Genomic DNA, 23134 nt, shown 5'->3' on the forward strand with positions numbered 1-23134 from the left:
AGGTTTAAATTTCGTGTGACAATGATTTCCAAAATTCTACGATAATTAGTCTTTGTGCTAGGAGAAATCATAAAACAATCGGAACAGTTATCGCCTTTTCTACAGTCTGTACTTCCAGTCTCTGTATTCCACTGAACATAATTTGTGACAGTTTTTGGATGAACATAAAGTCTTCATGCAATTTATTTCTTGGGCACATTTTCCTCTAACATTTGAAGTATCCTTCCTTGCTTTCTTGGACCAAGATCTGTACCACCCTGCTTTCTACCCATTTCAATTTACTTTGTGTGAGCAAGAAATAAGACTCCTGATCAAGAAATATTTCAGCAAGGTTATGAAACCAATCCCTAAACAAGTGTAACAATTGAACTATACATCAGGGCAAACAAAGTTAACTAAACAATAGCGGAAGGCAATAAAGGCCATAAAGCTTAACAATTTAATCAACTATAGTGCGCATCAAATCTCCTGCATATGGCGATAGCCAATAGCAGCGCACTGCAGCGGTGCCATGTCGAAATCTCACACGGAAAAGAGACAACGAGCGAAACGCCTTGTCACGGAGAGCACGGAACATTAGAACATATAATAAACTTAATGGGAGAAAAGAACATACCTGATTAGGGACTGCATAATTCTTTCAATATTCTCAAGGTGGAAGTTATAGACCCTTTGTAAGATATTTTGTCCCGTAAAGAGTACGTTATCTTTTTGGCAGTAGAAAATTTGCCACCATCGTACGTAAATTTCAAAGACTGTTCTACGAACTACGTCTTTTTTCAAAGTCATCTAAAGTTGTCGTTCTTTTCGGTATGTTAATGTGCTTTCTAGTCTAGGTTATTGAAACATTGGAGCAGGCCCCGATCCACATTGTTTTGCCCCCGAACATATCCGAGAAACGGTAGCTTGATTCACACCACACGCTTGAGCTGTTAGATCCTGGCACTTCTTAAGGCAATTTTACTTCTCTGTTCGTCACTCGAACACTTTTTTTAAAAAAAAATTGTACACCTGAAAAATCACCTGTCGTGCCAGGCTTCGTACAAAACTGTATTTTTCTGTCTTCTCTCGCCATCACTACCACTTGGTTTACTCAACGACATGCTGCACACACCCAGTAAACACAAGGAAAAACGAACAATGACGGTATCCTCTTCGTCAACTTCTTCTACCATCACTTGGAACAATGATAATCGGAAAGTTTCAGAATGCAACAGGAACGAAGGGAGAGCAAAAAGGATACAATGCAAATACGTTTATAATAACATTGCTTCTACAGAGGGAACGGTACAAGCTACAATCACGCTTGTTTTTCGTACATACTCGCAAATTCATTATCTTTCCATCTGTTGAACTACTGACACTTGAAATAATCTATTTATATCCGAGCGCCAGGTACACGATTTAGTAGCGAGGTGAAACAGCTTCTGAACTAGACAACGCCGCACGTCCGTGATTCGCTTGTGCTGTTCAGTCGTTCAAGGCCATATGCAGGAGATTTGACGCGCACTCTAACCACTTTCTTTGTTGATTTCTTCATTATTACCTTCATTGTTAGAGTAAGTAACATATCAGAAAATGTTAAAATTACATGCAGTATGTACAATTGTGAAAATAATTACAAAAAAATAAAACATACTGCTTGAAAGAAAATATTAGATTTTAGGGGGATAGTAGTAGCAGTAGTCGGGTCTTTTCATTTATGGTTGGCGTTCTGTCCATTGACAGAAACCACTTTCAGCACTGGTTGGGCCTACAGTTTAAAGTGAGGTCCCAACCACTGTAGAATATGCCACGACCAGGGATCAAAATCAAGGACCCTTGGTTATAAAGTGACAGTGTTGCCAGTATTCCACTGGAAAAGGCCACAGGGTGTGAGCTCAGTATATACTAATTCATATTGTTCTATTTGTGGAGGAGATGATCTCCCATGAATAATGTGCTTGGATTTCCGACGACGCCAAAACCATGTATCTCCCAGTTTAGAGTTGTGGATATTCTATTGATTTGGTGCACTACAGGGGTTCACTTCTAAAAAATGAGTGAAAATGTAGCCATCTAGGACTCTGCAGTGAACAAAAGTTGATAACAGTAACTCTGCTGGTAGAGCAGTTGACTCATGATCTTACCACAGAAGTTTACTGGTTCAAGTAATTGCCTGGGCACAGGTGTCCCTTTTGTAGTGGAGAGGTGAGGGAAAGGGGATTACAATATGGGAGCAGATCTCTTTTGAAATCAAGCTATTAAACCACCAATATAATGAGATGGTCAGTCTTCAAGGTCACAGGTGCAGACAAAATCAATGCACTACTTTTATCGCTCGTTGCTAAACTGTGTTTAAAACTGAGTTTTAAAATGGAAATCACTTGGTTGTCAATATAATAAAACTAATTCAGCCACCAGCCTCTTTTTCTCAGGAGCCAGCTTTTTCTATTTTTGGGCAAATATGGTCTAACAAAGCCATGACCCCTACTAAGATAAAGCTACAAATTTTGAAATATGGTCTTAAAATATTAAAATTATTACTTAATAAAGACTGTATTAAAAGTAATTAATTCTAGCGCCAGAGAGGCATTCCTAAAGAAGGCCCAACTGGTAACAGCATGAATAACTATGGAATACATTCTAATATATGGCTGGCCAACTCTACATCATTGCAGTTTTAAAATTTGGCTAGCAACTGTACAAACATTTATAATGGTATGTTTATAATGGTATGTTTATTATTCTGATTTAATGACACAGAAAACACACAAACATTAAAAAACACATACTGTACTTGTTATTTTTTTAAAAAAAAAAGGTAATGAAAATTTCCGTAAGAACTCGAAATATTAAAAAAAAAATCTTTTCGGCATTGAATTTGAAAATTCAGGCAAGAGGAAAAAAAATTCAGGTGCCATAGCAACCAGGCAGCTTTGATTTTTCTACAGCTGAAAATGTATGTATTCAATATATAAAATTTATTGAAGTTTTGTAGTATTCAACTAGTAAATTTTGGGATATAATGTGGACATGCCAAACACACACGTGTATGTATCCAATTTTAACAACTGAACCCCTACCCTGTGCCTCATTTGATTTTTTTTTATAATTTTGGGTGAAAATCATGTGATATTTCATTCACATTTAAGAAAGATTCCAAATAGCATATTTCTGCAACACTAGAAGTAATTGTATAAGGATAAAAATTGTGATAAAATAATCACAAACAATAGCAAGATCCCATTCCAATCAGCATTATCCAAACTAATAAAATTAATTACATCACCAATGATATATTCAGCCATTATCAGTGCATATCAATGCAATGTATTAAAAAGCCAACGCACAGAAATTGAGTGTGTCTAACTTCTCACTGAACTTAAAATCTAAGTAATAAATATGAAAAACATGCTGCATGTAGGGAAAATGCATGTCATCACTAACAACAAATCAGAAACTCTAGTGGATGATTCATGCAATAAACCATGTCCCAAAAACTTAAAAAATACATATACTCAATTTCAACACTCCTTTTTAAATGTGATTTACATAAAAGTATAAAAGTTTGGATTTACTTTTAGCTGAAAATAATTGGTTAATGGTAGGGTAAAATATCCTCAATCCATACATATCGCCAGCTCAGTGGCTGAGCATGTTAAGGTGAAATTTTGATTTTGTCATGAAAGTACCTAGGCTCAAATCATGGTGTGTGTGTCCCTTCAAAAATTTCATAACTCATCCTCATAGTCTCAGTGTTAACCTTTTGGGTCCCAAGCGTCTCGATCGATATGCTGTATCATGGTCATAGTTTTTACGTTATAACTTTTCTATTTTTGGTTAGATTTTCGATTTTTTTTTATATATTGTTCCTAACACATGTATTTAACAGAAATGCTTCTTGCACCTTTTTTTTCCTTCATGAAAATGGAGGGGAAAAGGCAGGAAAATGGACTTCTCTCTGCATCTCTTTTCAAGGGAAATTTTTTGCCGACAAAGGAAGACGGCCTTTGTTGTTCTAAAGCAATGCTTTTCACTCCCGCCTGGTAACTGAATTCGAAGGAAGCTTGTTTATCAGTATCTGATGTCAAAATGAAAGTTTTCTGTGCGGGCGCAAGCAGGGGGTGGGGGGAGGGGGAAGACTGGTTGTTGAATCTGCATTGTGAGAATGTAATTTCGAGGCGCGCTGAAGGAAACCTTTGTTTTTGAGCACAAGTGTTCCACAAGTTGCAACACAGGTTACCCTGCATTGTCTAAAAATAGAATTTCAAGCAGCTGCAAGAATCGGCGCTCATTTTTCACTGTGTTCTAGCTTTTCGTTTGTGAAAGTTGTGCGTAGTTGTGTGTCGTTTTGTGCCCAAGTGCGAGGATATTTTTTGAGTGAAGTGATAAGACTTCCAAGGACTTTTTTGTCATCTACGCGTTTTTCTTGTGATAATTTCTATGTGCATTTTTTGAACTTTTCATATCCTCTTTTTGGGGGGCGGGGGGAGAAACCCCATTTTTTTTAAAAAAAAGTATTTTTCAGGGGATTTCCCCCCTTTCCCCTCCATATGTATGCCGAATGTGCATAAATTATATATCGTCTGTATCTGTGATTCATTCTGCGTACAATGGTATATCTTTCATATCTCTAGGGCATTTAGTTTCTGAGCTATTGTCATTTCAATGTAACTCTGCATTTCGCTCAATTCTGAAGCTTGAGACAGTGGCATACAAGCCTTTTGTTTCAGGGGTACAACTCGCGTTACATTGGTCATATGACAATGATGCAAATATTTTTCTGTTTCTTACATGCCAGCGATAATTTCTATGTGCATTTTGAACTTTTTATATCCTTTTTTCAGGGGGGGAGAGAAACCTCATTTTTTTTTAAAAAAAAGTCTTTTTCAGGGGATTTCCCCCCTTTCCCCTCCATATGTACGCCGAATGTGCATAAATTATATATAGTCTGAATCTGTGATTCATTCTGCGTACAACGGTATATCGTTCATATCTCCAGGGCAAATAGTCTCTGAGCTAAAGTCATTTCAAAGTACCGCTGCATTTTGAAGATTGAATCAGTGGCATGCCGACAATTACTTTTGGGGATACAACTCAAGTTACAATAGTCATATGATAATAATGCAAATATTTTTGTGTTCCTTGCATGTCAGCAATCATTTCCACATGCATGTCGACACTGTCATGTACTTTTTTCTTGGGGGAGGGGGGACCCCATCTTTTTTTCCCGAAATTTTGGAATTTTGAGAGTTAGCTCCCTTCCCCGTGCCACATATACGTCGAATTTGCATATTTCATATAGTCTGAATCTCTGGTTCATTCCGCGTACAACGGTATATCACTCATCTCTCTAGGGCAATTAGCCTCCGATCTACACTCATTTAATTGAAACACTGCATTTTGCTCAAAATCGGCTCGGGACTAAGGAGGTTACATTTGAAAATGACCTTGGGACTCAAAAGGTTAAAACTGGCACAAAAGATACACGAAATAACAAAATACAATACCATACTCTCCATCCATATTTTAGACTGTACAGTTACCCCCCCCCCCCCCCGAGTTACATAATGCATTTCGTAAACCTTTATGTAACTTGAATTTTACGGAAGTCGAATTTATAAATTGCTTAAGTGTAACTTTGAAAGAAACTGCAATATTTATTATTATTATATGTATGTATATACAGAGTGTTCTGTTCAAATCTCCCTAATTTCAATTAATTACTGTGAACGAAGTACAATGAATTGTGAAATAACTGCAACACCAAATGAAAGGCCAGATCTTCAAGTTTTGTTTTCATGACTTGAAGTTGTCCGTTTGCTCACTACGCAGCGCCACGGTCGCATAAATAGAAATGGCGACTGTTCAACAACCCGCGCAGGCAGTGGTGTGGTATGCTAAGACAAAATCTGTGATTGCAACGCAACGAAATTTCAGGCGAGTGTACGGAGGAGTTGCACCTGATGCTAAATCAATTAGGCTGCAGTTTAGTAAGTTTCTAACAACCGGCAGTGTCCTAAAACAATCTGCTGGAGCTCGCCGTCGTGTGTCGGAGGAAAAGGTGGAAGAAATTCGAGCAAGGTTTCCATACCAAATTCTTTCCGACGTGGCTTATCATCTGGCTTCAATTGTTGCACAATCTGCACTTTATACGGATACAACCGAAGCCGCTTGAGCAGAACTCCATGCATTGTTGTTGGAGGCACATTGAATTGCCTAGATGCCTGGCGGATGAATTTACTTGAGCTTCTCTAAAAACCCGCTCGAATGTCTTCCACCAAGAAGTCATGAAAACAAAACTTTCATTTGGTGTTGCAGTTATTTCACAATTCATCGTACTTCGTTCACAGTAATTAATTGAAATTAGGGAGATTTGAATGAACACCCGGTATATTATTTACACACACAATATTATTTTATAAATAAAACATCATGCAGCAGTATTTACTCTGATATAAACTATCAAAGTATGAAAAGTATATAAAAGAATAACAAAACAAACTGAAATCACACTTTTCAAATAAAAAAAAATGTCGTGACTGCTATATACAGTTATTACGCAACTGCGAATTTACGTAAGTTGCGAAGGTTACCATATATTGAATATTAGCGTGATATTATACAACATATTACGGAATTTTAAATGCAAGATCAAAAAAATTAAATGCACGAAAATTAGTCTCGTACATGGACATTTGTTTATTTTTTTTTATAAATCACCAGACTGTAGAATCTATCACTAAGCTGTGCTGGAAGGAGGAAAAGAAATGTTGTGGTGTCAAGTTGAAAGTAGAAGAATCATTACCAGATGAAGCTTTTTGGCAACAAAATTAATCTTTTCATGATTCATTACAATCACAGCATACACTACAAGGATAGGTTTTATAGCGTAAGAAAAATATCACCTAGTTACCAAACATAAATTTTTGTATGCACATGTGTACAAAAGAGTCCAAGGTAAATAGTTGTTTTATGTTTTTTTTGTGCATCATTACACATTTGAAAATTGTGTATAGGCATAAAGATGACATGTCCACTCAGTATTTTTTTTCAAAACAAAAAAGGTAATTGTTCCAAATGTTCAATGATTTTTCAAAGTTTCACAGGAGAAGTACTGCAGAATTGTAGAAATTATCGTTACAGTTTTGCAGTTCTGAAAAGTCCTATTTATCAGCAAGATGAAGTTGTAAAGAGACCTTGCCCAAATATCCCTGCTTTCCATTGCCAAGGCATTCCACAGTCAGACTAGTGCCAAAACGAGGATCAAAGGGGTGTCCTGCTTGAGACCAGCACCAACATGATGAGATGTTGAAAGCATTTACGGAAATTATTGTTAACACTAAGAGCCCTAAACCTGACTCACCTAAACTAACTACCTATGTTACCTAGATGGCAGCAGCAGTCCATAACCAAGACGACAGTAAACAAATGGCTAGTTGCAAGAGAAGAATCATATAGGAGTATACAGAAGTGAAAAACCATTTTCAAGCACACAAACAGTAAGTAATTGTGAAAACTGTGTGTTAACAGCCATACATAGAAATCAAACCATGAAAATAATGCCTGCGTACCATGATGACATCAGAATTAAACAATCAAAACTTTCATATTGTTGTCCCTATATATTTGGGTTTGTCCCATCACCCATCTTATCTTACCACCATTCGCGATTAGCCAAAGAGGCAGAAAAGTGAAGTAAAATGAACTGAATCAATCAGTCATTGTGATAATAAAAATTCTTGACCACAAGCATAATTTCTTGACTTATTATTGACTTCTTGACCTACTTGTTGATTTCTTTACTATCATGACTTCCTCGATTGGTAGACACTCTGATGAAGAATGCATTTAGCATACTGGAAATGTGTGTGTGTTTTTAAAGATACAAAAAAATATTAAATTGGTCGGCACAAAATTCAGAAAATCAAAATCAGAAAACCTGTTTAGTGTGTGCTTATAGACATTTGAAGAAATTGATTCATGCAAAGAATGGTTATGTATCATGCTGATACTGAAATTACACATTTGGAACCTGAGTCACAATAAGGAAGTGTGGAAATATTAGTTACCTGATCTGTTTAATAGTTATTTAGGCTTTAAAGTAAGGGAATAAAAGGCCCAACTTCCTTTAGTTTTATTGCGATTTCATCATGCTACGAATGCAATTTTTACATGGTTCAATTTCGATTTATGTCTGTTAACACATATTGCGGAGTTTTAGCAATTACTTAAGGTTTTGTTCAATATATGCTTTCGTGGTTAGGTTCGGCAGGTTAGGTTTGGTTCCCATAGTATTAAAATAAAGTCCCTAAATGCATTCTACTAAGGTTCTGATTTACTTCTACATTCATTCCCACACTTTTACGATATTTACTGTCCCTTGTTGACTGAGAATATCTTGTCCATGAAAAGTGTGTAAGGTAATTTTCAAGTTGTTTCTTTCAACATAAATAACTTTTTTCGAGTCGAAACAGTGCTCATTACTTTATGAAAGGTTCAAATTCCATGCGACAATGATTTCCAAAATTCTACGATAATTAGTCTTTGTGCTAGGAGAAATCATAAAACAATCGGAACCATTGCCGAATAAAATTTCACACAGAAAAACACACATCGGACAAAAAAAAAAGTATAACAAGCAGATTTCAATTCTGCAAATGTAAGTGAACATACTTCATATAAAAATAACTCGAAGCGGCAAAAAGGAACAAGTCTTAGAGATAGCAACACTAGTTCATACCCTACCCGTCAAATGACCATTCAAGGTAAAACATGTGTATGGAAATATATGGAGTAGAAAAATTGTTCTGCAAACACAGTAATTACTCTCACCCCATTCATATGTACATTAAAATGCAACAAATGCAACTGATATAGAATAGGTGCATAAAGAAAAGATTCACATCTGGCAATCAGAATTTTGGCTGATTAATGTACAGCAAAGTTAACATTACTGTTTTATGTATCGTAACATTTTGTACACTGTGCAGAGACAATGTACTGTATCTCAGTAGTAAGTTGTTCACAACACTTCTGATTACTTACTGTGCTTTTTGTGCAGAATGATTTCTTCTATCCTGCTGCTAAATGCTTTTAACTCTTTCGCTGCGGGAAGCGACTTGAGTTGCTTTGGTTCAATATGCGTAACTTACGGAAAGCGACTGCAGTCGATTTGAAATATTCTAGTCGCTGCTGGTGTCGAGTGAAGTCGCCCCGTAACGAAAGCATTACTGGATGATGCTGCCACCTAGCGGCTTTCGTTTCAATTAGTTTTCAAGGACAAATCGTGCTTCTCTTCTGAACTTCGTGTACCGCCGTGCGCATGTAAACAAGAATGGCAGCACGTAAGGTTTTGAAACTCTCAGATCACAGAGAAGTAACAGAGCTTTTGGATGTTATTTCGGACTGTGAATTTAGTGGATCAGATGTAATTAGTGCTGGAGAAGATGGAGAAAGTGACTGTGTTGACGATGTGTTAGTGAGTGGTACAGATTCGTGTTCAGAATGTGAAAGTGATTCTGTAAATGGTGGTGTTCATAGTTTTGAGATCTACCACACAAAAAAGAACTTCAAAGCTACCTGTCAGTGCTAGACTGTAACATAAGTATCATTTATTCATTAAAATCTACCTTAAAGTGTACTTATATAGAAAACTGATTTACTTATGTAGAAGTAGTATACGTAGTAGGGTTCTAGAATAATTATTTACAATTTTTTAAAATTCTGAAAAATCCTCAAAAAAACTACACAGCGAAGGCCACATTCGCTTGAAAAAGTCCGCAGCAAAAGAGTTAAACAAATAGCTTAGGCAGGTCAGGTTGGCTGCTCTAGGCATAATGACGACAATCAGGGGTAGAAAAATACAGGGTGCCTGGTAGCAATGTGACTGAAAATTCTCACCTGGCAATGCATTTTCAAATTCAGTGCAAAAAATATTTTTTTTTTAATATTTCGATTCATTGATTGATTCATGTTTTCTTTGCTTTTCTGCCAGTTTTGGCAAATTGCGAAGATGAAGGTGAATGATGATAATATGAAATATAGGAAGGGACAATCACACACTAATGGACAGAAGTCTCAAAGAGGATTACACTGGCCATGGGTCCAGATGCCAGAGCCTCGCTAGTCTGCAAAATGCAGTCTACATGGGAGAGTGGTTGAGAAAGGGTCACCAGTTAACGCTTCCGATAGTTTTATGATTTCTCCTAGCACAAAGACTAATTATAGCAGAATTTTGGAAATCATTGTCACACGAAACTTGTTACATTGAAACACGAAATTTGAAATCTCCTTAAAGTAATGAGCACTATTTGAACTCGAAAAAAGTTATTTATGTTGAAAAAAAAACAACTTGAAAATTACTTTACGCACCTCTCATGGACAAGGTATTCTCAGTCGACAAGCGACAGTAAATATCGTAGAAGCATGGGAATGAATGTAGAAGTAAATGGGAACCTTAGTAGAATGCATTTAGGGACACTATTTTAATGCTAAGGGAACCAAACCTAGCCTGCCGAACCTAACCACGAAAGCATATATTGAACAAAACCTTAAGTAATCGCTAAAACTCCGCAGTATGTGTTAACAGACGTACATCGAAATCGAACAATGTAAAAATTGCATTCGTAGCATGATGAAATTGCAATAAAACAAAAAGAACTTGGGCCGGGTCACCCATTACACACCTTTTAATATTTCGAGTTTGCTTCTTGAAAATTTCCATTAGCTTTTATTTTATAACGAGTACAGAATGTTTTTTTTAAGGTTTGTGTGTTTCTGTATCACTAAATCAGAATAATAAACATGCCATTATAAGTTTATTCACTGGTGCTAGACAAATTTTAAAATCTGTGGCGCTTTGGTAGAGTTGGCCATGCATTAGAATGTACAGTATTGCGCAGTTATTATTCATGCTGTTACCAGTTGAGTATTCTTTGGTCACTCTGGCACAAAGATTAATATTTTTAACCCAATCTTGCATTAATTAATAAATGAAATGATTCAAGATCATATTTCAAAATTTGTAGCTTTATTTTAGTTGGATTCATGACTTTCTTAGATCATATTTGAAAAAAAAAAAAAAAAGGTGGCTCTTGAGAAAAGGGACTGGCACCATAATTTTAGTTATTTCTGCCCGATGACACTCCTACAACCTAACCTTGTTACCATTTAGGACTGTTAGGTTTGATTGCCTTAGTGTTTTCATACTTTCCATCGTCTACTCACGTGTATACATTTTGCATGTAAAGAGAATGCTTCAGACTGCAATGACTGAGGTTCAGGGTCAGAGCACAACCTACTCTTCATGGCATAATTCCTCAAAATTAATACTTTTCACATAGCCTAGTGGCCGCGGTGGCTCAGTCGGTAACGCGTCTGACTACCATGCTAAAGATCCCAGGTTCGATCCCCGGCCGGTTCAAATCCGGGAACTTTTCTAATGTTGGAAGCGGCCCCGGCGCCCACCCAGCGTCGAATAACATGGGTACCTGGGGAAACATGGGGGGGTAAAGGCAGTAAGGGGCGTGGTGCTGATCACATCACCCCCACTCACGACCGGATCAAGAAAGTGTGGGGCGTTACCCCCACACCCCCTATATGCCTTCATGGCGTGGTGCTAAGCACAGGGAAACACTTTACTTTTTTTTTTTATAGCCTAGTTAAACCTATAAACACAGACCAATTGCAGGTTCAGTGCAGTTTTGTTCATCTCTTGCAAAAACATATTGTAAAGATTGTAACCTAACATAGAAACATTTAATAATATGAGTATTTGATTTAGACTCACCTCTCTGTAAGATACACATTTTCATCAATGGGGTCGAAAGTTCTGAGTTTCTCTTCCATGCTGTCTTCTTCTTTCTCATTTTTCTCCACTTTGACAGGATCCTTCTTCACCTCAACTTCTACCTCACACTTCACTGGGTCACAGTTCACAATTTCCATGTTATTCTCCTTATTTTCTGCAATAGGTTCTAGCTTGGGAATGGGCGGTATAAGTTTGGGAGACATACTTGGTGGAGTCAACCCTAAATCACTATCACTATTTTTACTAACCATTTCTAGTTCACTTGAGCGCCGCCATCTTGACTTCACTTTAACCGGTTTACAACTATCGCTCTCTAAGCATCCCAAATTGTGCGAGTTCATAAATGGGACAGGAGAACTTGACGGAGATACTACTGAACCACACCCTCCTCTTGAATTTAACTTATTGTCACAAACCAGAGGACTAACACTCTTATCATCCATTTCCTTTTCGCTAAAATCCCCTTCTAATAACTTATCCTCGCATTTTGGGGAAATGCAGTTTTCCTTCTCTGATAGAACACACACTATGGTATCTTCACTTTCGCAATTTTCTACATCCCTTTGGCATTCCGTATCATTTTCAACTTCTATACTCTCCACATTTGACGATAGAATGGTGTCGTTTACATTACAGTTGATAGATATTTCATCAATCTGCATTTCCTCAAGATCGGCACAAAATTCCTCTTTAGAAATACCTTTCATTAGATTCAACCTAGGCCTAGTGCATCGCCTAGAACCTAAACTAGAAACTGAGCTACTTTCAGATTCTGTGGTATCTGTACTTCCAGCACGATTACGGAATTCTCTCTTGGCTAGTTCTTTGTTGTCCTTTAGATCGCACTGTTCCGTGTTATCAACACAATCTGGTGGAGTTTGGGGATGAAGAAGTGCATTAACGCAGGAATTCTTAACTTCTGTTGTACAGTCTGTTACACAATTTTTGACACTATCTTCAGATTTTACACTATCCATACTTTCGCAATTTTCAGCACTTTCCAATAAGCAACGGAATTTTCCAAATTTTTTATGTACAATTTCAGTTGAGACCGTGGCAGTGCTGCAATTCTTAATTGTCAACAATGGATTGGATCCACTGCCTACATCACTCACACAATTATCACTCTGAGTCTCCGAAAGAGGAGTGTGCGATTCTGATAACGAGATGTCCTGACTCAGGTTGGATTCTTCCGACTCTCCAATGTTATTGGGACACATGCTTGCATTCAAAATGCCGTTCACTTTGTCACATGGGAAATGATTCTTATCCACTTCATTCTTTTTGTTTCTTTCTCTTTGGTTTATCTGAGCAGCCTTTGCCTTACTCGCCGCTTTCCTTCTTCGAGCCATTATAACCACTGCGTTCACCATGCAGTCTGCCTAGTAACTATTTCTGAACCGCTAAGAAACCAGAACTCCAGGCAACTGCTCCTCTACACCTAGAAAGACAAATAAACATAAGGTCAGAAAAACTAAAGAAGTAACCAATACTCAAGGTTTAAGAAAAAAGTAAAAGAGGAAGGTTCATAACAGACATTAACATCACTCCCACATTTGATCAAAGTTGTTTCATAACATAACTCACTCGCTTAAAAGTGTTTGAGTTTGCTAAGTCTACATTATGCACAGAAAGGATAACCGAGACTGGACATTTCTAAAGTGGGATCCGAAGCACTATGTGCCTCCACCATATCGAACCTGGGGATAAGGTGAGGATGTTACTACCATGCCACCAGGGAGGCATGACGCATGACAGGGCTATTAGCTAGTAGGTGGGGGTCATATCACCCTTTGGCCCATATTCTCATAAAAGAGGACGTCAAATGTTGGAAAAGATGGCAAAATGAGGACAGACTACTAAAAAAGTATAAGTACCCCCCCCCCCCCCCAACCTTCTTTCGAAAATCCTGGACAAGCCACAGAGCAAGTGGTCCATGCTAGTCTCACTAATAAATCACTGAAAAAATTCTTTATTCTGGTTTGAATGTGTTACAAAAACTACTCTTCCAGTTAAGCAAACTCACTATGGCAAAACATGAATTTCTCATACACGAAGACTTACATGTAAAAAAGCAGCAGCAGCAGCACATAAAACTAATGCACTATGGCAAAGTAGTGTTGAGAATCTGGTTACAGCTACTTGCACTTAATATGTCACATTCCGCTTAAGAGCTATCCCTAAATTATACCTCACTTAGGTATGTGTACTACATGTGTCAAGCATGGTCAGCATTTGTAAGCATGCATTATTTTGTTCTTTTCTAATTTTTATTAATTAATTTCAGTAGTTGGAAGTTACCAATCATATACAGCTGTGTCCAGTAGAATTACTACCAATGATAACTGAAAATATCTCACAAAGCAATAATGCTAGAATGATGTTTTTTTTTCCTTCGTGACAGAACTCTCCAAGTTTTATCACTGGCAATAAAATAAAATAATTGCTACCCATGGTGAGCATGTGCACATGACTAAATATGTGGACTAAAATGGTGGCAGCTTTCATAGTGCAACAGAAAGTTCAGGGCTGATTTTTGTTTTGCTGAATGTCAGTCTCCAATTAGTGTGTGTGTCTTTTGTTTTTTTTGCTTGGCTTCGCCCATCCATTGCATTCTGTCAATTTCTCACAGCACAACCCCGGGCTTCTGTACTTTCAATACAAAGAGCTGCTTGTTTTGATGATATTTTAGATAGAGCCCTTTTAAAAAGAAAAAAAACTGTACAGATTCTGCATTTTCGTAACAAGAATTGTACATTCAGCCATATGAATTTGCTGAATGACTTTCGACAGAAAATTATAACCTGTTTACACAGGACGAGGCATGTATCTAGAATTATATTTTTTTTTTTTGCAGGGGGGGGGGGGGTCCGAACCAAGTGTCTCATAATAATAATGGCAGAGTGGTTAGCACATCGCGCTACGACGCCAGGGGTCCGATTTCGAATCCCGGCCTGGGCATGGATGTTTGTGAGTGTCCATCAATTTCATCACTCATCCCCATCTTCGCAATTAGCCAAAAGTGACACAAAAAGCGAAGTAAATTTAAGCAAATCAATCAATCAGTCATCATAATAATAATGATAATAATATATAATATGATAATTTAATCGTGTGTCATTGTACCACATAAATTGGACGAATGATCTCGAAAACATCATGCAATCTATTCTGTTCGGAGAACAGAGCATTTGAAAGTGTGTTCATTATTTTTTCTTTCACGTATTTTTCTAGGCCTGTTATAGTCATAGGTATTACAAATAGGCACTCTTCACAAGCAAACTAGTCAGGCTGCGGTATTAACCGGTGTTCAATCACAGCGTAGAATGCTTATTTTGACAAAATCCTGTTTCCCTAATGGCTGCTTTGGGGAGGGGGTATTTTAACATTGTCGGCTCTTGCAAAAGCGATGGGCCTAATTGGCTGTTTGACTGAGAGTTCCTTCACAGGTAGATGCAGCAAGACAGGGCGTGGTCTCCGTGCCACACTTATAGTGTCTTGCGATATTACTAGTACTGGGTTCGAATCCCGTATGAGGTATGGATATTTCTGTGGTGTAGCACAGTATGACGAGCTTTATGACACCATATATACATTTTTGCAATCTAAAATCCTGGGTTCAAATACCGGATGAAGTAGATGCTGATTATTTGTCACTCATCCATTTCATCAAATCAACAAAATTTCCCCTTTAGTATCCGGCACCAGAGTAACCTGGGGCCTAACTTTGGGAAAGGGGGGGGGGTGGGACATTAACAGCAGGTTCCAAAGTTTTTAAAAAAATCCTTCTACCATTGTACATTTTAATAAACATGCAAATTTGTGTGTGTGGGGGGGAGTGTCCTCCCTTGCACCTTGCCCTGTCAAATTACGCCTATGGATTCTGGCATCCCACCGCAGCACCAACTGGTAATAATATATGTAAATACCACAGGGTGGTAAATATCATCAGCTCCAGTTCCTGATTTTTTTTAGTCAATGACTTTTTTTATATTCCCTCTGAAAGTTGTTCGGAATTAATTAATTTTCTTCACCACAAATCGCCTTATTACACTTGGTTCCAATACACAACACATGTCAATACACTGTTCACAGCACTGACTACGCATCACTTTCACTGCAATAATCAAATTTCACCTTCCATAACAAGGTATGCATAAATGCCAATAAAGAAAATCCCTCCAAAATCCACGACATGTTTTCAACCTCCTCAATCAAACACCAGAAAAACAGCGAAGCAAGCTTTGCACACACGCGAATTGGCCACACTGGTGCAAAACTTCCAAATGTTTGGAATGTCAGAAACTTGTGGAAAACTGAAAGAATCTTGGAACTTGATCCCTTGATATGACAGCTTTCAAGAATATCAACCTGCAAGCCTCTACTGGCATGGGTTTGAATCTCAGGTTGGACATGTGTGTTCAATTTCATCATATTATCACTCCTCATCTTTAAGATTAGTGACAAAAGTGACAGAAAAGCAAAATAAAATTAACAAAATCAACCAATGAGTCAATATCAAGCACAAGTCGAAGAAATACTAAAGTATTTATTTAAATTTTAATATGAATCCTTAATTATAGTGGGTTGCAACTGACATTGTAAGATGTGGTAAAATATACATATGTATTTGTATTTTGCATTACTTTTCTACCAGTTTTGGCCAATCACAATATCAAGAATGAAAATATGGTGATTACAAGAAAATGATGAAAGGGCAACTCAGGCCCAAACAAGCCTTAACACGCAAGGCTACAAAGGTGGATTTGTGCATAAAATTATCCATGGTAAAATTAAAACAGAATTTCTAATCAATCAATTTTATCTACGAGTGCCCACACACAATGTAAATGTAAAGCTCTTTCACAATCCCATTATAAGGCTCACGCTTCTTCAATGGTCTCTTTTCTATAGGCTTTATTGCTAAAATCTAACCTGCCTCCGAGCATCGACATTTTGTTGCCAGGACAGCATCCTATGATCGTTAAGAATGTATGTGTAAGTTTTCAATTTTATTCTGCCATCTTGTAATGTTTTGTTCTTGCGTTCCTGTTGTTACAGTTTCAGTATAAAATGGTCACTTGATATTGTATTTGAAACTTTAAGTAAATAAATGTGATTCAAAGGTTACAAAACAAAAATGAACCTATGAACTTAGTTATTAAAGGAAACAACTAAAAATGTATATTGTATGTATTTATGTACCCATTATTAAAATAGGAAAAATGCATATGATGTTTCAACTTTGAATATAAAATACCATATTTTGTCAGTAAAATACAAATATTTGATGATGCCTCTGGTTACATTGAGTAGTGTGTGCACAAAAGACTTGTTAAATTTAGAATATTGCATGTTATACATTACTGTTGGAGCCAAGGTAGCTCAGTGGTAGAGTGTCTGGCTACCACGTGGAAGACCCTGGTTCGAATGCCGGGGCAGGTGATCTGGGCCAGGAACTTTTCCAGTCATTTCCCTGTTTCTGCATGGCTGTGGGGCATACCCAGCCTCGTATAAATGGGTACCTCGGGGTAACCCTGCAAAGGTGGGGGTGGGGGGTAAAGGCAACCAAGCATGATGCTGATCAGATCATCCAGACTATGATTGAGATCAAGAATAGTGGATCTCTACACCTCCACATCACCATGTGTCTCCACGGGCTGTGTGCATATGCACAGGAGTACCTTTACCTTTTTTTTTTTTAAAGGATTACAGAAAAACCTAGTTGATTTGAAAGTTGTCTCATCTGATTCTTAATCTCTTTTTGTAAAGTTGTTTGGCTTCTTGTTTGCGTATGTGAGAATGCAGGCATGTAAACATAAAGGGCACCATAACTAAATGCACGGCCAGGAAAATAGGTGGCTGGGCAGAATTGTGCTGGTGCCACACATTTAGGAAACACAAAATGAGAGCATGACAAAAGTTGATGGTTCCCATGCACTGTGTGGCAACATCAACCGGGCTGCATTGCCTAGTTTGAGCGATAGACCGACCTCTCTCTGGGGCATACGGTTGTCATCCCTTACCTTTCGAGGAAATACTGTCAGTTTGTATCACATGGATTACAAAGACCAACTCCACAATGAGATCTTTCATTCTCTTAAACCTCCGAAAAGACAGGGTTGTGCTCTGACGTGGCAACAGAGCGAACTTCTGCCACCTGCCTAACTTCATGGCCGTGCATTTTGGAAGGTAGTTTAGCCATTTTGTGCTTATATTAGATAACAGATGCATCACCAACAAATCAAAAGCCACAATGTTCTGATGTCAAAGTTTTGCTGTTCTCCCTATGCGACGGGCACAACCAAAAAATGTGACTGAGGTGACTTTGTTCACCCTTTCTCCATCCTCCCACAATCAGGAGTGGAGAAGTGACCACTCTTCACTTCTGTTCATCATGCTTTCACAGGAATCTTTTGTCTAAACTCTATCCTATTTGACAGGTCTAGATAAAAAGTATTGTTACCAGAGAAGATACATGACTATAGTTGATATTTAGTTAAGATATGAAATTTATAGTATCTTATGGTTACTATATCATGTGTGAAAAGAATAAAGAAAAATGAACTTCTCAACAAATAATTGTAACAATAAAAAAGAATAAATAAATAAAATTATGGTGGTTTGTTCAGTAGGTTTCTGGATTATCACTACAGTAACTCCAGGTCTCAAATGCATATCAGTGAAACACTTTATAAAAATATACCATTCATAATTATATGAGTGAGTGAGAGTGAGTGAGTGAGTGAGAGAGAGTGAGAGTGAGGGTGAGAGAGAGAGAGAGAGAGAGAGAGAGAAGAATAGAGCTGACCTCATGATACACCATTTTAACTCTTAACAGAATATGTTATGAACATGGAAATCTTCAGTAATTTTAATTTTCAAATTCCAAACAAGGGGATATTCTCACTATGACATTGTTTCTCAACCTATGGGGCATGACCCAATGGTGGGTCGCAAAGTTGGGCTTGGAAATGTATTTACTGCGACTTAAAAACCTATTAAATTTACATTACTAACATATATTGTTTTAACAATTTCAATTCAACCCATGTTGCACATAGTCTAAACTCTACATTTCTGTTATTCACGCTCTGCCATTGCTTTTATCGACATCTCAATTTCAGCATGTGTGTTTAGTTACATGTTAGACTAGAATAAATTATGAAGAAGTTTTCTCGGGATATCAGCCAGGTGATCTTCAATCCCTGAAGATGTGAATAACGTTAGCTCTATCCGGAAATCACCTGGTTGATATCCTGCAAAAACTTCCCCCCCTAAAAAGCTTCAAGAATATGTTTCTAATTTACTACTAGAGTAAGTTAGTCCTTTAAATCAGGGCACGAAATTTCCGGTCGCCAGGTCGCCATTGGCGACCAAAAGTTTTGGGCTGGCGACTAAAATTTCGTTGTTTCAAATGTGTGTCAACCACGCCTCAAGACTTCACCTCTTGAGAGAAACGGCAGAAGTTATAGAAGAAATTCTAAAACTGAGTGATATCCACACTATTAGGTGGTTAGCCAGCAAAGAACGTGCAAAAAGAGCTCTCTTGCAATCATGGAAAGCTGTTGTGACCCATAGAAAAGACAATGATGGCGCTAAAGCTAAGGATTTGCTGAAAAGTTTGAAGCAATTTAAATTTGTTAAGCTTCTGTACTTCCTTTTGGATTTCTACGGGAAATTGAACCCTTTAAGCGTGGCACTACAAAATAAGAATCTTTTGATTTCATCTCTGAAAATAAGAATTGAACACTGTATTTCAGTTTTGGCTGACCTGGAATCTAATGTTGGACCAAGCGAACAAGATTTCTTGGACCATGTATCCATTTCAGGGAAGATCAGGGATGTGCAAGAGTTTCAGACTGTTAGAGGAAACTTAATTAACAATGCGAAGGTGTACATCACAGAAACATTGCCGTCTATGTCAACAGATGCGATTGCATCTCTGCATGTTTTCGACACCTTGTGTTGGCCTCCCAAAGAAAATATTCTTCAGTTTGGGATAGAAGAAATAAAGAAGATCTACATATACTTTAACCCGATCCTTTATAATGAGAAAATGGATGTTCTGTCAGAAGAGTGGACAGAATACAAACTTTTGTTTCCTTCTCCAGCTTTGAATCAGACGCTGGAGAAGATCTACAGTGCAGAGTGTTCAGCAAGATTCCCCAACTTGCTCCGATTTTTACATTTTGTGCTGTTCTACCAGTGAGCACAGCCTCATGTGAGGGAGGTTTCAGCTGTCACAACTGACTCAACACTACTTACAGGAACTCTCTGAAGACTGAGACACTGGATGATTTGCTCCGAGTTTCCGTAAATGGACCTCCCCTGTCAAAGAGTTTGACCCAGCAGCTGCGATTGATAAGTGGTACTTCAGTGCAGAACGACAGCGTTACACAAACATTAATATTTAATAATTGCTCATATTTTTATTATTTATCAATATAAAATAGTGGTGACCAAAGATTTTAGTCCGGCGACTGATTTCAAACTTGAAATTTCATGCCCTGCTTTAAATTACATATTTACTTTTCCAGAATGAAGTATGTGTAATTTGTTTAAGCAAGCGTAGAAGAGGGCTTCTTAAGTACTCAATGTTAGCAACAATATGTTTATAAATTGGATGCACACCCCTACAAATAATTCTGCCAGCGCCCTTGCTTATGGGTCCCATGAAGTGTAATATCCTTCAAGGTGGGTGGGTCCTGGACTGAAAAAGGTTGAGAACCACCGCATTATGGTATGAGTTTTTACAGAAATTGTGTGTGTGAGTACGCACATGGCTACAAACAAATTTGTTTCAATCATGGGGACAGTCACAATGTGCGGAGGTACCATAGTGTCCATGCATGCTTCGTAAATTCTACCATCCTACCTAGAATGTTGAAAACATTTCCCCACCTTACAAACAGGGCATGTTCTTGTCATTTACATAAACACGTAATTGGGTAACTGTTCTGAATAATAACAGCTTGCGAGGGCCAGGGCCTACCTACCGACTGCCAGCCTCACTCCCACATGTCAACGTGGGAGATCGTCCAACCAGTTACAGGGCGACGTTTGGTCAGCATGATGAACCCCTAGTTTTTTGTTGTTTTCATGACCAGGTCACACTATTCATTCCCAATTTCCTCATGATGGTGGAGGGCCGCCGGTCCCACACACAGGCTGAAATCTCAGGAGAAAAGTTGTCACACTTCCCCCACGAGACTCGAACCTGCACAAGTCCCATAACCAGAGCTCCAAGCATGACACCTTAGACCTCACGGTCACGGTGCAGGACAACGGTTCTGAATGTTTAATGATTTTTCATAAGTTTTACAGGAGTATTAGGGAGTACTTTTAGAATACTGGAAATGCTTGTGGAAGTAAGTTCCAAACTTGGACAAACTAATTAACACAGTTATAAGCTTCACAAATTATGATCTGAAAAGTTACTAATGCGACCAAGTTCCACTTGGTGTCTGAGTGTCTCAGACATGGAGTTTTAGCAGAATTTCATATGAGATTCAAAGGATGTTTCATGCTTACCAGATGTTATGTAATAAGGGGTTAGAAGCATTTAGGGACATTACTTTAATGCTAAGAGCACTAACCTGACGCACCTAACAATTAAAACATTTAGGGATGTTTTATTAATGCTAAGAGCATTAACTTAACCTAACAATGGCAGCATTTAGCAAAGTAATGCTTCTTCGTACCCCACACACATGAAGTGAATGACAACAGCAGCTAATATTCAATGAACGAACGGCTGCTTGCCAAAGTATTGTGCATGGAAGGAAAAATCGTTCTTCAGACATGTAATGATGCGATCATTACTGGGTCCTTTATATGTTCTAAATTGTGTATGTCTATGTATTCCTGTACGTTTGAGTTCTTGGCTGTTGGGGAGCAGTAAGTTTTCAGTAATGGTTTAGGTCATTAGCGGAGCCTATAAATAGGAAGGGCAGGGGAGCAGTGGGTCTCAGATGTTTGGCAGAGTACAGCAATGTAAGAGGTATCTTCATCTCTAAGGGGAGCGGCTGGGCGAGCTTTCTTTCCTTATTATGTGAACCGACGGGGATATTAACTTTCTTTCTTTTAATACACACACTTGCTCTTTTCACATTATTCAAATAGTTTATTTCATGTGGGAAACCGGGTACATATGTACACATACCTTCAGCCACCTTTTTTGGTACTGAGGGTTATATATATTTTTTTTACTCGTGGAGCCAGTGGCTTCGCGAGTCTACACACTCTCTTTGGGAAGGAGGGACAGGGTACACCGAAATGTAATTTTGCGAATAACAGCCAAGAATTAACTTATGTAAATATAACATAAATAAACCTATATATATCTAAAAGGAAATGGGCGTTAAGTTATAATTTGACGAAGTACGTGTCTATTGTCTAAACTAGCATCCACAGAACTTCAGGTACTGCAAGTTTTGAACCTCGGGACAAGGATTCAAAAATGTATGGTTGTGTATATTGTGTATGTTGCTGAAAATCGGCTTAAAAGCACAAATTATACCTTTACAGACAAGACAGAAATTCAGGTACGTTTTCCGTATCCTGGAAACGGATTTCTTCAAATTTAAAAGTTTGGGGCTCATTTGGGGGCAGGTGACTCCGGCCAATTTCTAACATGCCTTTAACAGGGACTCTATAGAGAAAGCCGGGTAGCCGGAGCAGAGGCGGAGCCACGGTAGCGGTATGTCAATCACCCTAGGGGTGGAGCCCGGAATCGGTGAGAAATTTGGACTCAAAAATTTGAAACTAAAATAATTTTATAATTTCCGAAGGTTGAAACACTGCAAAACGAATGAAAATCAACAAAACACAAGCACGACCCGCGATTATGTAGGAAGGTGTACGTGCCATATTGTCTCAGGAAAGCAAAAAACTACGGGAAAGAAGTACTCGTAATGTGAAAAATTGCAATTATTTTGATCAAAAAATGTGAATACACCTTAAATAATGTTCCACGAAGCAGATAGGGAAGTACAAATGTCAAAAAATTGACAAAACGAAGAAGTTATAGGTGTCTGGGGAATACTAGATTTTTACCGAGAACACCATCACAATAATCCTGAAGAGGTAGCACCGAAGTTAACTTGCAAGTTAAACCTAAACTTGTAATAGAAATGGCTTAATTGGATAACTTTAAATGCATGTTCTTGAGGAAAGATAACAGGAAACGAAAATGTGGAATAGAATAAAATAAAATATTAGTAAGCAGTGAGAGAAAAGTACTGGAGTGCTGAGTGACATTAGACATTAAAAAAAAAAGAACATCAGAAACAAAAAAAATGTCAAATCTACAGACCTCTTACTCCCAAAGAAATTTGT

General features: G+C 37.9%; 1 protein-coding gene across 3 annotated transcripts in view; it reads right to left on the minus strand.

Moving 5' to 3' along the window:
* Set2 (SET domain containing 2) overlaps positions 1-23134 on the minus strand; it is an 81676-nt gene that overhangs the window by 56129 nt on the left and 2413 nt on the right. For all 3 annotated transcript variants that reach the window (XM_083139141.1, XM_083139139.1, XM_083139140.1), the window contains exon 2: positions 11774-13235. In XM_083139141.1, the coding sequence (XP_082995267.1) occupies positions 11774-13167 (1394 nt within the window). In that variant the 5' untranslated portion in view covers positions 13168-13235. The remainder of the gene's footprint in view (positions 1-11773; positions 13236-23134) is intronic.

Source organism: Lepisma saccharinum, chromosome 17 (genome assembly GCF_977018435.1).
Source record: "Lepisma saccharinum chromosome 17, izLepSacc3.1, whole genome shotgun sequence".
Classification (NCBI taxonomy): domain Eukaryota; kingdom Metazoa; phylum Arthropoda; class Insecta; order Zygentoma; family Lepismatidae; genus Lepisma; species Lepisma saccharinum.